This window comes from Scheffersomyces spartinae (assembly GCF_019049425.1).
Source record: "Scheffersomyces spartinae strain ARV_011 chromosome Unknown scaffold_3, whole genome shotgun sequence".
NCBI classification, from domain to species: domain Eukaryota; kingdom Fungi; phylum Ascomycota; class Pichiomycetes; order Serinales; family Debaryomycetaceae; genus Lizanozyma; species Lizanozyma spartinae.
In genome coordinates this window covers 12269-29148 of record NW_025065050.1, presented here as the reverse complement: position 1 = coordinate 29148, position 16880 = coordinate 12269, and the positions used below count along the sequence as shown (strand labels likewise).

At 37.4% G+C, this 16880-nt stretch overlaps 6 protein-coding genes across 6 annotated transcripts; 3 read left to right on the top strand and 3 right to left on the bottom strand.

Annotated features, from left to right (window-relative positions):
- Nucleotides 1-535: 535 nt before the first annotated feature.
- On the bottom strand, nt 536-4207 carry KQ657_003160 (uncharacterized protein; the record flags this gene model as incomplete). Its single annotated transcript, XM_043193895.1, has 1 exon — nt 536-4207. The coding sequence occupies one exon, from the start codon at nt 4205-4207 to the stop codon at nt 536-538; it is 3672 nt and encodes a 1223-aa protein (XP_043050947.1).
- A 1178-nt stretch (nt 4208-5385) lies between these two features.
- On the top strand, nt 5386-6726 carry CSN12 (uncharacterized protein; the record flags this gene model as incomplete). Its single annotated transcript, XM_043193894.1, has 1 exon — nt 5386-6726. The coding sequence occupies one exon, from the start codon at nt 5386-5388 to the stop codon at nt 6724-6726; it is 1341 nt and encodes a 446-aa protein (XP_043050946.1).
- A 248-nt stretch (nt 6727-6974) lies between these two features.
- Nucleotides 6975-8183, top strand: TIF5 (translation initiation factor eIF5; the record flags this gene model as incomplete). Its single annotated transcript, XM_043193893.1, has 1 exon — nt 6975-8183. One exon carries the CDS (start codon nt 6975-6977, stop codon nt 8181-8183), a length of 1209 nt encoding a protein of 402 aa, XP_043050945.1.
- Nucleotides 8184-8366: 183 nt separating this feature from the next.
- On the bottom strand, nt 8367-9152 carry FIP1L1 (cleavage polyadenylation factor subunit; the record flags this gene model as incomplete). The annotated part of the gene is made up of 1 exon (XM_043193892.1): nt 8367-9152. One exon carries the CDS (start codon nt 9150-9152, stop codon nt 8367-8369), a length of 786 nt encoding a protein of 261 aa, XP_043050944.1.
- Nucleotides 9153-9330: 178 nt separating this feature from the next.
- INT1 (Int1p) lies at nt 9331-14135 on the bottom strand (the record flags this gene model as incomplete). Its single annotated transcript, XM_043193891.1, has 2 exons — nt 9331-14054; nt 14129-14135. 2 exons carry the CDS (start codon nt 14133-14135, stop codon nt 9331-9333), a joined length of 4731 nt encoding a protein of 1576 aa, XP_043050943.1.
- Nucleotides 14136-15553: 1418 nt separating this feature from the next.
- Nucleotides 15554-16798, top strand: ECM331 (Ecm331p; the record flags this gene model as incomplete). The annotated part of the gene is made up of 1 exon (XM_043193890.1): nt 15554-16798. The coding sequence occupies one exon, from the start codon at nt 15554-15556 to the stop codon at nt 16796-16798; it is 1245 nt and encodes a 414-aa protein (XP_043050942.1).
- Nucleotides 16799-16880: the final 82 nt, after the last annotated feature.

Here is a 16880-nt window from a genome sequence, read left to right as displayed (position 1 = left end):
AGATTAGACACCAAATAGTAACGGAATTGAGATTACGTCCTGTGCCTATGCTTATAACTTTGTTTATGCTTATGACCAATATAGTTATTCCTGATATGAATGAGTTGTACGTTCAAATCAGCGCCTGATTACGCAAACGAATGCCATAAAAAGAAGAGAATACCCTCAACCGAAGACGTATTGATTGAAATTAACAAAGAACAAACAATATCCAAAATAACACGCTCTGATTGCCTGGCTGTATTGTCACACACAGAGACACTTAATTCCAAGGAGGCGACACCTTTCAATTTGCTTAGTTGTTATTCCGTTTGTAGTTACTATTGTTTTGCTCAACGAAGTTCAAATTCCCTGCGACGTTCACGCCATTGCGTTCTATATGCAGGTGTGGATAAGGGCAGTAACTACCATACACTGTGTAGTGTTCTATAGTAGTATACTGTAGTATGTATCATACTGTTGTACTACTGTATACGTTTATGTATAGTAATATGCTCGTTATTGTACATACTCTCTATGCTCATGACTACATTAATTAAAAGTAATTGCGTTGGTTGGAGGCAACAGATGGTGTTCCAGGATTGGAAACGTACCCTAAAGCAGCAGAACTAAGCGATAATTGTTCCAATTGTTGCATCACTTGATAGTCTCCTGCGGTATAAGGACCTTGTGGAGGTTCTCCTGTAGGTGGTGGACCCATTCCATAATAATTACCACCAGTGGGGTACATACCTTGTGGAGGGTATTGATGTTGTTGCATTGATCCATATTGAACGGGTCCCATCATATTATTAGTGTTGTTGTTATTATTACCCATTCCCATGATTCCCATAGTATTGTAAATATTGTTATATCCTGATTGTTGGTTCCCGTTTGTGGGGTTATGTCCTCCACCATATCCGTTGTTAATATTGTTGATGTTGTTCTTATGTCCATTCTTATGACTTCCATTGTTGCCTCCTCCTCCTCCTCCTCCTCCTGCTCCTCCAGTACTTCTGTTGTTGCGCTTATTCCGTCTGGTAATAGACGAAGACCTGTTGAGACGGGTGCTCGCTAATCCTACTTCATCCATTAACTTTTTGTAGGGTTGATAGTTGATCACATTAACCTCTAATAAGATCCTTCTAATCTGTTGTGTGATATACTGTTGATATTTCAAGCTCTTGACTGAATCCGTATCGTATGTCAGAGATAACGCAGTAGACAAGATCTTGTAAATGAATAATGGGCCAGAATTATTCGTATCATTACTATTGTTAGCGGTGTTGTTCTCCTTGATGTTGATGTTCTCTTTTAATAACAGTTCAAGCAATTTGGATGGTGGTTTAGCATTATCAACTTCACTTTCATGAAACTGTCCAAATATAGCTTCCATGATTAACAGTTTTGATTTCAACTCAGCACGATTATTAAGGATCTTTAAGATCGTCAAGTTGGCTAATCTATGACTGCACAACATATCCAAATGGGGTAAGAACTTCTCTGTTAAAAGCAAAAGTTTATCATCAGTACTACATCCATGATAAGTATCCAAGAACCATGTGATCAAAAGGGACCCGTTATTATTGACCACCAAGTCATTGGCATATTCAACAATCAATGCAGCAACCAAGCTAACTTGTTCCTTAGTGATGGTCTTCCCATCAGCAGTTTCTAAGATTGTCCGGATACAACGAGCTCCAAACCTTCCAAAACTAATCTCCAAAAAATTGTCCAAAACTGTTTCAAATATAAAATCATTAAATGGTGGTCCAAATTTAATACACCCTTGTAAAACATAATTACCAAATTGATCATTAAATAATTTGACTGCGTATGGCTTCAAGCTATTACCAATCAATTGCTTTTGTTGGACATCTTCTGAACTTAAACTTGCAATGTGAATAATTTTTTGAATGGCCCAAGTACCATTCTTATGGATAGATAATTGTGTAAGATATGGAACAATCTCTTTGACCATTAGCAACTTGATAACTGGTGATTCAATGACAATAAATAATTTCTGAATAATAGTATTACCCAAGTAATCATAGCAAAGTTCAGGTAATTCGTCCAACATAGCCAAAGCTAATTCCTCTAATTCGATAGTTGTCATGATTCTTTCTGTATTGTGTTCATCTTCTTCATTTTCATGTTCCTTCAGAAATTGATGGTCTTTTGAATTAAACTTATTCCCACAATTATCACCACCACCTTCCAGAAGAGCATTTTCGTTGTTTTCCAAAATCTTTCTTAACTCTCTTAACTTTGGTGAGTCAAATTGTCTCAAAGCTATAGGCTCGGGCAATGGTCCAAAATTATTCTGGTAAGAATCCTTTGGATATGCCACACAGTGGTTCATAAAGGATTCAACCTTATTCATATCAATATCGTTGCTGCTATCATTCAAAAGTCGAATATAATGCATTAGCCTATCCTTTATAGCACCAATGTCAGTATGCTGAATTGATTTACCATCTTCCAGCTTTGGTTCAACAAAACTATTCAGGTTGGAATTAGCATTTTGCTTATGAATTGTTGAACTATTGCTAGTAATATTATTAGTTTGTAGGTCATTCATAGGTTGCTGCTGTTTGTGAATAGGAACAAAACTCTTATCTTCAATAATTTGGGCAAAGGCAACAAAAATCATCTTCCCGGGAGCGCCTTCTAAATGATTAAATCTAGCTTTTAATGCCATGGCAATGTCAACATTTGCACATTCGACCAAGGCAATTTTGGGATTAGAATTGGTACTATTTTGGTTCTGGTTCTTGCCAGGAGGAGGAGGGGGTGATACCGTGGCCATACGAATACTTCTAACTGCCATTTCCTTTTGTAGGAATCCTGATACCTTTTGAGTACTTGAAGAAGCACTGTTCAAAATAGACAACAAGCTATCAGCATCTAAATACTGGGGCAAGTTATCAAATAAAAGGTATTGGGTTGGACCCAACTGGGTATTTTCAAAAGTAGTCGTAATTATGAGTTGATTAAAGTCAAATTCATCTTGTAAATTGGGAGCACCAGTGTTGTTGAACATCATGGATTGTTGTTGTTGTTGTTGCATCTGTTGATAATGTTGATTCATGGCTTGAATTGAATGTTCCAGTACCATGGTGGTTGATCCTGAGTAAGTTTGTGCTCTATGACGTTGGATGGCTTTATAGTCATTCTCATTGAGCAATCCATCCAATAGCATGTTTATATCCGAGCCATTCCCAATATTATTAATATTCGAGTTATTGTTATTATTGATTCCCAGAGTCAAATTATGAGAAGCATCAGAAGGATTAACTTGGGGCGAAGTCAGCAACGCCATAGAAGGTATTGAACCATTCATTGACCATTGTTGCTGCTGTTGTTGTTGTCTATTTTGGTCAGGGTGCACTTGATTAGTATTAAGCATATGTTGAGACATCAAAGGAAAGAAGTTCATCCCAAGTGAAGCATTAGTCGGTCCGGGACCAGCAGTAGTGTAAGCCCTGTTACGAGACTGTTGGTACTTGAAGTTGGTTGAGGCTTGCGTGGACGATGGATTTGCAGCGGAGGAACTTCCCCCTTGAGACGACATCAAAGGACTGAATACACAACCCGAGGAATTGTTTGAATTGGAGTTATTATTATTGTTATTATTAGACGAAGATACTGTTGTGTTGGAAGACGTGGTAGGGCCACCATTTGAACTCCAAGTATTTGGAGCGTTGTTATTGGAGTTTATAGTATCGAATGAATGTAAGCTAATGTTATCGAAGTTCAACCCTGTGTGAGACTGTGAAGGCGAATGGGCTAAAGCTTCGTCGTTCCAGATGGAATTGGTTGAGAAAAGTGAACCTGAACGCATACGGCGAGACGTTGGACCAATATCTAGAAAAGACCCTGAAGAAGCATTATTATTATTATTATTACTATTATTATTGTTATTATTATTATTATTGTCATGAGGGTTTAAAAGTAACGAGTTATGACCGGGGAAACTGTTCCCACTGTGATGAGATAAAAGGGAGTCTGAATTGGGGATAAGCAATGGAGAAGATGAAGCATTAGAGCTACCTGACGTTGGATTCAAAAGGAAGGACGAAGGTAAAGTTCCTGCTCTGCTTCTTGATTTCTGAGTGGTTGCCCCAAGGGAATCTCCTATTCTTGAAGGTGTTAACGAGATCAATGGTGGCGAATGATCATCATCGTCGAATCCCAAGTGTCCACTTGAATCCATGAATGAAGACATTTTAGGTAACTCGCAGTAGCTGCCAACTATATGAACTTATTGATGGTTGCAATATTTTAAAAGGTAAACCACACAAGGTATCTGACAATTATGGAATGAGAACTAAAGTTAATTGTTGGCTGAATCAATCAATGGTTGGATTGGTTTTTCCAATATAGAACGACGGTATGGACGGGAATTATAGCACCAATTGCTGGCACAAATAGTTAGCAATTTGAGGCACGAGTGCACTACCTGAATCGTGTACTGAGGTGCGGTCTAGTATTGTAAAGTAGTGTCTAATGTATGGCGTATCTAATATGCCTATGTGTCTGTATATGACCGTATATGACCATATACTACTGGAGTGTAAGGTCGATCAGTGTGTATCTGTCGTGTATGTCTGTGGTGTAGTGTAGTGTATTATATGCTTTGTATATATTTGTTCGTATATCTTCTTTCTGCCTGAGTTTCTCTGTCGACAGAAAACGGTGAAAGTATAGAAAAGGGGTAACATAAGCCACTAACTGGTTATTATTGCGACCACGATATTCAGTAGAGCATTAACTAAATAGGGGCTGCTTCCATAATGGGTCTGGACCACAAAGTTGCTTGATTATTGTGTGAAACACACAAAATAGTTGTGCCATGATGTATATACGATTTTCTGTAGATTCGCTACATTTAAGTCAGAAAGTACTACAAAAGGCATGGAAATACTTACTTAGCGGTATCAATGGTGGTACCATAGCATTAGAATAAGAGTTCTGTAGAATTACCAGTATGTCCCCAATAACGCTTCACATTGTGCCTCTTTCCTCCTTGTAGTAGCCCATGGGGTTGCCACAGCCACTTGCCGACAGACCGAACCTGAGAAGGCGTGAGTGTCGGTCGACCATGCATGGCTTTTTCTGAGGCATATATGAACTCCTTTATAGTGCATACTATGCATAGTATGAATGCACTAATCTTTAATTAGTATTACTTTTGTAACACTATAAGCATTGTTAGTATACTCTTTAATATAGTTAACTTTATCTTGAGTCTGGAGTAACTACCGTAGTTTTAGTTTTAAGAGTGTAGGCGCGTAATTACGTAAGCATTGGACACAAACACCAAATCTTCTCATACCATCCACCCCCATCAATGTTGTACCAATGTGTCTTCTATCCTTAATTGAAACAATTAGTTGACAAGAAATGGCTTATAACGGCAAGAGCTCTTCTCTAGCTGGCTCAGGCTTTAAAGTAGAAGATTATTTAACCACTTTCTTAACCGCCATTACTTCGAATAATGCCCAACTTCTAATTGATTGTGTTAGTATATACCCTAATAATCCACCGGGAGATATAAGAGCAAATCTTGTTGTCAATGAGTTTGATTTCGGCTACTTGCCAGAAAAGTATCGACCAGTGGCTTTAGCACATTTTGAAGTCATGAGAGCCATCCACAAGAAGAAGAACTTACAAGATGTATTTGTTCAATTGATAAAGTTAACTGATTGTACCATTAAGGCAGCAGAAACAGAAGATAGTTGGATAAACCCTGTTGTTATTCATTTATGCGAGACTTTAGTCACGACGCTTGGTGTACGGAATAGAATGGCTCAAAGAGATAATAATAAGAAGAGTGTAAAAGGTTCTAGTATAACTGCTAATTGTGAATTGGTAGTAACAACCATAAACAAAGCTCTCAAACAAGCATTATCCGATAAAAACTCCGACTTGAAAACAAGTAAAAGAAATGATATATATTTCTTTGCGGGATGTCTAATTAAACTTTATTTCAAATTGGGTAAATATGAACTTGCACAATCCATTGAAAGAGCTATTCATGGAACAAGATTCCCTATTCCAAATATAAGAGATTATCAGTTTAAAAAGTATTCTGTGATTTATTTATACTACACTGCACTTTTAGCACTTGATGCAAATGAATTGAATAAGGCTCAAGATAATTTAAGTTTAGCCTTTCATCTTATCACCTTTTACAAATCAAAACCCAAACCTTCCAATAAGCAAACCATGAGAATCCTCCTTTTACTTATACCGTTATCATTGCTTAATAATCGTTTACTTCCTGCTGAAAGAGTATACCAAGATTATCCAGTGATTAAATATATTTTTCAAGACCGTTTATTGAAGGCTATTTGCACTGGTGATATTCAACTCTTTGATAAATCTATCAATGAATTCCAATTGCTATTTCTAAGAAACCATATCTACATTTTGGTGCCTGGTTTACGTTCCTTGTGTTACTACAAATTAATAAAGAAGACAGCTATGTTAGTGAAAGAGCTTAATCTTGACTCTGCTTCTAGTCATATTGTTCCCCTCAATGCCTTTCAAAAGTCTATTTCATTTGCATCATCCTCCTCCAAAACTTCAAATGTCGTTGGTGTAGAGGTTCCGTTGGCTGAGATTGAATGTATATTAGCCAACTTAATATTTGATGGAAAGGTCAAAGGCTATTTGTCTCATACTAACAAATGCATTGTTCTTTCAAAAGTTGATGGGTTTCCAAAAACATTGATCAAATAATTAATGTAATTGAAAGGTTATATGGTAGTTTGCCTCGTATCTCATTATTTCCGAGGGTTGTTTCGGTTTTCCGAGGGTCATGAAAAATTTTTCCTATACTGATTTTAGTTGTGCACTTAAAAACGATAATACAAAACCTGAGAGTGTCTTCAAAAGGTGTGAATTGGTTTGATGGCAAATTAAAATCACATATCAATACATAACAAACGTGGATGTCCATACACCCGAGAAGGTCTCCCTAAGCAAGAATGTCGTTTATTAATATTTGTCGTGACAACACGGATCCCTTTTACCGTTATAAGATGCCTCCGATCCAATCCAAAGTGGAAGGTAGAGGTAACGGTATTAAGACGGTGATTGTTAACTTGAGTGAAGTTTCCAGAGCTTTGGGACGTCCTCCAGCATATGTTATCAAGTATTTTGGTTCTGAATTGGGTGCTTTGACAGCTATTCAAGAAGACCAAGACCGTTATTTGGTCAATGGTACTCATGATGCCAACGAATTGCAAGATTCTTTAGATGGGTTCATTAATAAGTTTGTTCTTTGTGGTAACTGTAAGAATCCCGAAACTCAAATTGAAATCAAGGGTAGAGACCATTTACAAAGAGATTGTAAGGCATGTGGTCATATCACTGACATTGATCCTAGACATAAGTTGTGTTCATACATTTTGAAGAACCCACCAGCTGGTGCTAAGGATAAAAAGGGTAAGAAGTCTGCCACTGCTACTGCCAATGTTGTTGGAGGTGGTAAATCCATTTCTGATATTGCCCAAGGCCAAGACGGTGATTTAGGCGGTGACGAAGGTGAAGAAAATGACGATGATGATGCTTTGACCAAGAAGATCAATGCTGAAGCTGCAGCTTTGGCCCAAGTTGAAATCAAGGATGACGAATGGGCTGTTGATATGTCTCAAGAGGCCATTGAAGCCAGAGCCAGAGCTCTGAACACCGGTGCTTTAGGAGCAGACTCCACTTTATCGAAGTTCAATGAATTAGGTGACTGGTTATTGGAAGAATGTAAGGAAGGTAAAGAAGATTTACCAAGTGATGTTGAAATCTATAAGAAGATTGTTGATTTGGACATTGTTCAAAAGCCTGAGACCGTCCAAGTGTTATCCCAATGCTTATTTGATGAAAACATTGTTGAACAACTTGATGAGCATCAAGGTTTATTGGCCAAATTGATTGTTGGAGATGAAGATTATGAAAAGGCATTTTTGGGAGGTTTGGAAAGATTCTTTGGTATAGAAAAGCCTGATTTGATTCCATTGGTTCCTAAAGTGTTGGTTAAAGTTTATAACAATGATTTGATTAGTGAAGAAGTCATTGTCAATTGGGGATCTAAGGTATCCAAGAAATATGTTCCTAAAGATATTTCAAAGAAGGTTAGAAAGGCTGCTAAGCCATTTATTGAATGGTTAAAGAATGCTGAGGAAGAGAGTGATGACGAGTAAAAATAGTAATATGTAAAGAATGCAAAAAGTATGCGAAGAATATGTAACTTCATGTAACTACATGCAAAGAATACGCAACTACATACAAGGAATACGCAAATATATGTAAAGAACGGGACGAATACATATATATATATATATATATTATTCTCTAATGTACATAGTGAAAGGCCAGAGTAATGACTACTTTTTAGGCATTGGGGGAAATGGCTGGTTGGGATTGAACGGAGGTAAGTTGGGCATGTTCATCATAGGTGGCATACCTGGTATCCCTCCCATCATTGGAGGCATCCCGGGCATCCCTGGCATCATAGGTGGCATTCCCATTTGGTTACCACCACCACCATTCTTATTGTTAGGTGGGGGAGGCATGGGTGTAGACCCCAAAAGCTGTGCCATAAGCTTCTGAGGATTGAACTCGCCTCTTAGCTTATCTTGCTTGTGACAATAAGCAGTCCAGGAGAACTCATCAAATCCATAATTGAAATAGTCAGTTATATCTGCCCCGGGGATTCTCCAAGGTTTATTCTTTAGCTTCTCTAAATCAACTTGTGTTAAAGGTTTACCATCGAGTTCAGCTACCTTATCAATATCAAGCAGCCCAACTTTGCTTTCGGAATCTTTAAGTACTATAGTGGTGGTGGTATCATTATTACCAGTACTATTGCTCAGTCCAGGCTTCTTGGTAGAAGCATCGCCACTGTCTTTCACTTCTGTAGTTGTTGCTTTTGATCCTGTTTCGCCTATAATAAACTCTATATCGTCATCTGAGTCATCTGAGTCATCATCATCATCGTCGTCATCATCGTCATCTTCTTCTTCAACTTTTGCATTGTCGTTGTTGTCTTGTACTTCGTCTCGTGCTTCTTTGCCTTCGTTTGTGCCTTCGTTGGAAACTCTGGCTCTTTTCGCTGGTGGAGCACCTGACTCGTCATCAGATCCATATAGGAACGCTTCGTCGTCATCCATCGTATGCCAGAACTCTTTTGTATGATTAGTGCTTGGTAATACTAAAGTTAGTGTTAGCTACTGATTGAAATATTAAAAGTCAAGATTAAATATATTGCATAAGATATTACGTAATCATTGACTCTTATAAGAGTCTATGTAATATATATCTACCAATTTCAATAAATAATACATTAAATTAAAACATATCTGGCAGGTTTCTCTCCAACATGAGTCTAACCCAAGGTAACCTCCGGAATTGGTTATCGTAAATGATTTTCTCTATGGCTTTCACCCAAGAATGTTTCTCTAATTCATTGGTTGCTCCAAATGTTATAACTTCACCATTAGCAAACTTGATTTGGAAGGCATTTTCAAAGAATAATCCATCAGTAAAGTTCCGAACATTTTTCTTTCCAGTCGTCGTCGTAGAAGCGGTGTTCTCTTTATCCATATAAACAACATCAACGACTTTTGATAAGTTAATTTTTGATCTTGATTTATGAGAGATTTCACTATGGGCTATTAAGGAGCTTCCTCTTAATTTAAAGAATCTTCTCTTCCATACTTCACAGTCCCCACCTTCCTGATTCATATACCCATCAAGTTCAATCTGTGCTTCTTGTTGAAGCTTTTCAATGCTTCTATAAGCATGGCCAATACTTGCTGGCATGGGTTCATTCTTATGGGTCTTGGGAATAAATAACATCTTCACTTCAAGTTGTCCAATCTTGTAAGGTTTCTTTTTGGTTTTAGTGCCATTGACATCATAAGTGGCCCATTCATTAAAACAGGTCAAATCAAATGATAAAGCTTTACCACTGATTTTGTGTTCATATTGACTTAAATCAACATAACATCTAGCAAATGATCCATCTTGGGCAAATGTATCTTGCCAACTGTCTTTAATCTTTTTGGTTACCACTTTGGTCTCCGTGATAAGGTCCTTCTTACCGAAGACTCTACTGAATCTGTTTTTGGATTTGACCTTTTTGGTTTCCTTAACTTCAACAAGCTTATCTTTAGGTTGATGATAAGACATCTTCAAGGTCAATATAAACTGTAACGATCGACCAACCACCAATTCAAACTCCTTTCCTATTAATACGCTATTGCTTTGAAGTCCATATTGAGGGGTCTTGATACAATGAACCCCATTGTCCAAGGTAACCGAGACATTCCCATTATGATCACCAATATCTGGCAATTGAATGCCTTTCATTCCTATAACCTTGAAAAATAATCTCCCTGATTCTTCTTCTTCTTGTGAAGAAGATTCAGAAACTGTTGATGTTTGTGGTTGGACACCATTATTCTTTCGGTACTCTTGAGCAATGGTGGTCAAACGAGGTGAAGTCACATTGTGGTTCACTACAGAGTGAGTAGTATCCTTACTCTCAATAGTTGGAACAGAAACAGTGCTAATCTGCCTTTGTTGGTTGATGTCATCTTTGTGTTCAAATTCATTCAAGTCCAAAGGAGGAGTACGATTATAAGAACTAAGTCTTTTGGTTCTAATCTTAGAATGAACAATCTCATTACCGTTAAATATTGGATCACTAACCTCCTTTTCTGGTTCAGGCTCCTCAACAGAAAACTCAGGGAATCGTTCTCCTTCATAATTCTTTGTTGGAGAAAGGTTGATCTTAATAGCAGTTCTTTTAGGTCTAGGAGGAACCAAAGTCAGCAGTGGATTATTATCAACACTAGTAAAGGCATCATGCTCAATCCCAAAAAAACCATCCTTCTCTTGAAGCTCTGTGGGCGTCTTCAATAATTCACTGGCAATATGAGTTGGTAATGTATCTGCTTCACCACGATCATCTTCTGAAGACATATTATAAATTGAAGCATGCTGTTGCAATTCATCAAATTTTTTACCGTTTTGCATGGTAATAATGGTATCTTTCTCCATATGATTTAGTTTCATTTCTTTATATTCATCCTGACTAATTAATCTCTTGGTACTCAAGATTCTCTTGACATCCTCACGATCCATACTGGGTAATGTTTTCATACCATTACCCATTATGGTAGGTTTGTCATGAATGGAAGAGCTTCGCTTGCCCAAAACATCAGAAAAGATATCATTATTATATTTATCAATCGGTGAAAGAGCAGATTTTGTCCTTTTGATTTCAAATGTAGGAACCCTGAATCTGGAAGGTTTCTTATTGGCACTTTGTTGAAGTAATGACGCTTTGGATTCTATTCGATGTTCTTGTGGAGCAGAAGCGTAATTCACCTTGAAATTACCTCTTGAACCACTTCTTTGTGGGAGTGGTGGTTCAACTACATTGGGATTATCATCAACATTGTCAAGAATGTTTGAAGTATTGACTGTAGGTATTGAATGGATCTTAATTCTAGGATTTTTGGGTTGTGAAGGACGTTTGACTTCTTCAGTAGTAGTGACTTCAGGCGTTGCAGCAGCTGCTTCACTGGAATTAAATTGAAACTTACTAGCAAATCCAGAATCTTCAGAAAGTTCAGGTAAAAAACCTGAAACTTGCAAATCTTCAAATCCAGGTGAAACAACTCTTCTCGTGGTGACATTAATCTCTTTGAAAATCTTCCTGTTTGATTTGAGTGGAGTTGGTAAACTGGAATGAACTGAACTGAAATATGTTGATTGTGAAACAGGAATAGACGTCAAAGGCTTCTTAACAGCACCTTCGCGTTTATTCTTTTGTCTTTGGGAATGCCAGATATCACGGAAATCAGTCTTTTTATTTGCAAGATCATACTCAGCAGAGAGAGATTCTTCATAATAATCAGCTTGTAAGCTTTTGCTAATTTCATCAAATGAGGTATGCAAGTTAGGCTCAATATCTGGTAAGGTGAAATCTTCTGGAGGTGCAACATTGGATGAGTTGGCCAAGGCATTAATCTGTAAATCATTGGAATTTTCATCATTAGTATTATCACTAATACTAATATTATTATCATTATTATTATCATTATTATTAGTATTATTTTTATTGGTGGAGAAAGGAGGTTCAAGGCTAGATATTTCTTTTCTAACTTCTTGCTTTTCATTATTATCATTATTAGAATTAGAATTGGAATCAATTTCATTTCTTGAACCAGTTTGGATATCATCTAATAAATTCTCTTCTGTATTAATAGCCCTAGCTTGTGAAAAATTATTGTTTGTAAATTCAGTATTATCTTCTTTATCACCATCATGACTTGATTCCAATTTCCAGTCGCTATCCATTTGGAATCTAATGGAGAATTTCAATGAAGATTCATCAGCAACCGATGAATCATTCACCGAATCATTATTATTGCTAGGTGAGGGATTCCCTGGACTTAACGGTGGGGTCTTAACAAGTTTAACATCTCTTGAATCGGAATGTCTTCCATATCCACTAACACTTTCGACTTTCGCTCCATTTTCAGATCCATCAAATGATGTACCATCCGTTTGATCAATGTAGGACACAAGTGAACCATCCGTAGGTTCTTTCTTGATGATGTACTCTCCTCCATCAAGGGGTTCAGTCTTAATAATATGGCCATGCTGTTGTGTATTTAGTTTTAATTGAAGTGGTGATGGCTTTGGAGCATGATGAGATTCCGTTTGAGTATGAAGACCGTTAGCTTCAATCATTGAAGGCTCATCAATATCGGGCAGTGGTAAATCCAGCAGAGAAGGGGTTTCATATTTCAATTGTCCATTAGATTGTTCACCAAATTTGGGTACACTGCTTGATATGGGAGTATTTTTAGCAGAAGCATTTAAAAGGTTCATAATGGATTGCTCTGTTTGTACATAACTCTGATCGAAAGAATCATGGAATTCATCATTAGATGAGGTTTCTGTACTTAGAATGGCAATTCTTGGAGATGTTGGTGGTACCACCTTACTCAAAGGTAATTGTATTGATTCATCTTGAACTTTATGAGAATCGGTTTGAGGAGCCAATTGATCTATGAAATCATCGGTAACACCTTTAACTCCGTTTTTCATTTGAATACCTTGAACTGAGTTTCCTAAAGATTGGGAAATCAATTGTCTATTTGATTGAGCCAAAGATGCTAACGAAGATTGGGATGAACCAGAAGATCTTAATTCAGATTCTTCGTTACCAATTTTAGCAAGAGAATCCAACATTGATTCTTGAACAGGACTTCTATGAGTTTGAATATCTTTTGATAATGACAGAATATTATGGTGAGTTTTATTATCAAATGCACCTTCTAATTTCCCCAAATGGACATCCAAATCTTCATCATCATGATTTTCGTTACGATTATCCAAGAAATAAGACATTTTTTCAGTCAAGGTCAAATCACTATGAGAACTATGTTTTGTTAACTGTGATTTTGTTAATTCAAGCACTTCATTTCCGTCTTCATCATCTACAACAACACCTCCGGTATCTTTCAAAATTTCAGTAGCAGCAGCAGAAGCAGAATATTGTAACAGAGAGGGGTTTGAAGGTGAAGTGTCTTGGGGAGCCTGTAGATCATTCCATTCATGTGTTATTCCATTTGAATCGAAACTGATACTTTTATCCTCGTCCTCTTCAGAAGCAGATATTTCCTGAGGATATAAATGAACTTCAGGAGTGTTGTCTGTGAAAAGAACTTTCTTTGGAGAGTTCATGGTTGACTTCTTCAAGATAGATGGTGGATTAATAATGTTACTACTATTCTCAGTAGCCGTTGTGGTGGACTTCTTGAGAGTGTCGCCCTGTTGGGTTGCGCCTTCTGTGTCACTAGTATAAGTGTCTGAACTGGAATTGTTTTCTTTGGACAGTGAAAGAATGGAGCTGATCAATTCTTGGGTGTGGTCCTTGTTGAGGAAATTTAGAGGCTTTGTTGGAGAGCTTGTTAGAGACATTGTCTCGTTTAAAAGTGCGTTATATTCATTGGGATCATGGTTCATTTCCTTTAAGAGTAAGTCAACAGATTCTAAAACAATTTTAGTTAGTACACAAATTTTTTGCAGTTGTTTTTTTTGTTTATAATTATGATTTGGACTTTACTTACCATTTTCGTTTCTGAAGAAGTCAATTGTTTGAGTCATTGACTCATCTTCATCTTCACTCATGAGAGATCGAAATCACGTATTGTTCCGGGTCTGGTTTGGCTTTCGGATCTTCTGTGAAGATGTAAGGGTAGGAGGAGGCTGTATTTGAGTTGAGTGTTGATGTTTAAGAGAGAGGGTACAAAAAGAGGTGCTGTTTATGTAAAGACCCAAAGAGGATAAAATGATGGGATGTGACTGGGTAAAACCAAGATAGGACGCGTACTGACGCTAATCCCCCAATTGGGTAAGTGGTGTCCCTCATATGAAATTGTTGATGTTAATTGTTGTATATAGGTGTGTGTGCAAAGTAGTGGAATGGGTACTAAAGTAGTAGTAGTAATATAGATAGTGTTGGAGTTGGTAGTTTATTAGCTTGCTGATGCGCTAATATTCTCTATTCGGATCGATCTGTTCTACTTCTCAATCAATCAGTTATGAATTAGTTTTAACTACTATTGTTTCATGAGTCTTGAGTAGTGAAATTAGAGTTAACAGCAGAGGTAATAGAGGTAATAGAGTTTTCTTTTAGTATTGCTATTGGCTTACGTTACAATCTTTATTACATGGTTTTCTTCGTATATTGGTGCTAGTACTGTAGAAATATGAACATTGCTACAATAAACTATTTTCGGGCGTATATCTGATACTCCTAGAGTATGTCTGATACTGCCACCACCTAATATACCACCCTGATGTACATGATAATATTATAACCATCAGTTGGAAGTCCACAATTGATGGAGTGGTTAATTGTTAGGTGCCGAGCTCATCACAGTGGCTGAGCCTTGTTTTTTGTGACACAAGCTCTGTTGTTTGTGTTTACCTTTCGTGCTATTGTCGTGTCTTGTGTATTTATGTATTGTTTGTTTACCCAAAGCGAACGCCTGATATTGGAGTCTTTTGGTTTCACGTTTATTGAACCCCTTTTCAAGGTATGGCAAAAAAGATGCAACACGAATTAGAGTTTCAGTTCTCAAGCATATTCCTGCTAGTAGTAATACTGAGACAGTAACACACAGACAGTAAACAGAGATAGAAACCACCAACAGTAGTACATTAATAGTAGTAACGAACATGTACAGACATTAATGTAATTCCAACAACATACACGGTAACTAACAGACACTAACACAACTCAAACAGACACTAATAATGCACACACAATAATAAGCTTATTGTCTGCTTATCATTTCCATGTCAAACTACCATACCACCTTGACGGCTGCAGGAATTGTGTCGGTGGTGTCCTTAACAAAATTTTTTTGGTTGGGCTTTTTTTGGGCTCGGTTATAATGATTTAGTTCCGTCCAGAATTTTCATACCTTCTTTCAATTCTTCTCTTCTTCCCTCCTTCCTCACCACCACATATAAAGTTCTTAATATGAAGACTACATTGATCGTTTTGGCTACTGCCTTGGCTGGAATTTCCTCTGCTGCTTCTTCCAGTTCTGCTTCATGTTCTTTCCTGACCACCATCACTGCTCAAGCTTCATTGAATGCTTTAAATGCTTGTCCTACTTTAGATGGTACCATTGAGATTAACGGTGATGCCATTGGTGCCGTCGACTTGGGTGCCGTTGAATCCATCAAGGGTGATGTTACTGTTACCAATTCTTCATCCATCACTTCCCTTGTGTTTTCATCTTTAGCTAACATCACTGGTTCTTTGGATATCGTTGCCTTGACCCAATTATCTAACATTGACTTTACAAGTTTGTCTTTAGTTAAACAGTTGAAGTTGATCTCTTTGCCCTCTTTGGCCACTCTTAACTTGAACAAGGGTATCTCCAAGGCTTCTCACATTGAAGTCTCCGATACCGCTTTAAGTGCCTTCCCATTGAGTATTACTGACATTGATTATTTGGATATCAACAATAACAAAAACATCACTAGTCTTGATTTGCCTTTGGAAACTGTTTCTGATACTTTGATTCTTTCCTTCAACAATGATGAAGCTGAAGTTAAATTGGATAACTTGATCTGGGCTTCTAACTTGACCATTCAAGATATCTCTTCTTTATCTGCTTCCAACTTGACTGCCGTTAACGGATCCTTTGTTATTGCCTACAACTTGTTTGATGAATTTGAATTGGACTCCTTAAAGTCCGTTGGTGGTTCTCTTCGAATTATTAACAATGAAGAATTGAAATCTCTTTCATTCAAAGATTTGACCACCATTGGTGGTGAATTCAACATGGTTAACAACTCCAAGTTGAGTGACACTGAAGATGCTTTCAATGAAATCAACACCATTAGAGGTGCTGTCAACATTGCTGGTGACTTTTCAAACTTTACCATGGATGGTTTAAAGAATGTTGCTGGTGACTTTTCATTTGAAAGTACCAACGATAACTTTTCTTGTGACGCCTTCGACCAGTTGCATGACAACAACGACATCAAGGGTCACAACTACAACTGTTCAGCTCCTACTCAATCTTCTTCAGCAAGCTCTGGTAGTTCCAAGTCTACATCTGGATCATCTTCCAAGTCTGGATCTTCAACCTCTGGATCTTCATCTGGATCTTCATCTTCTTCTTCCACCAAGGCTTCTAACGGTGCATTCATCAAGGGTTCCGTTGGTGTTGGATCCTTGATTATGGGTGGTATTATGGCTGCTCTTATTTAAGTTGATTATAATAACTCTTTTATTGTGAGGATCAAAATATATCCTTTTCACTCGCTAGTATACCCTTCATTTCATTTATAAC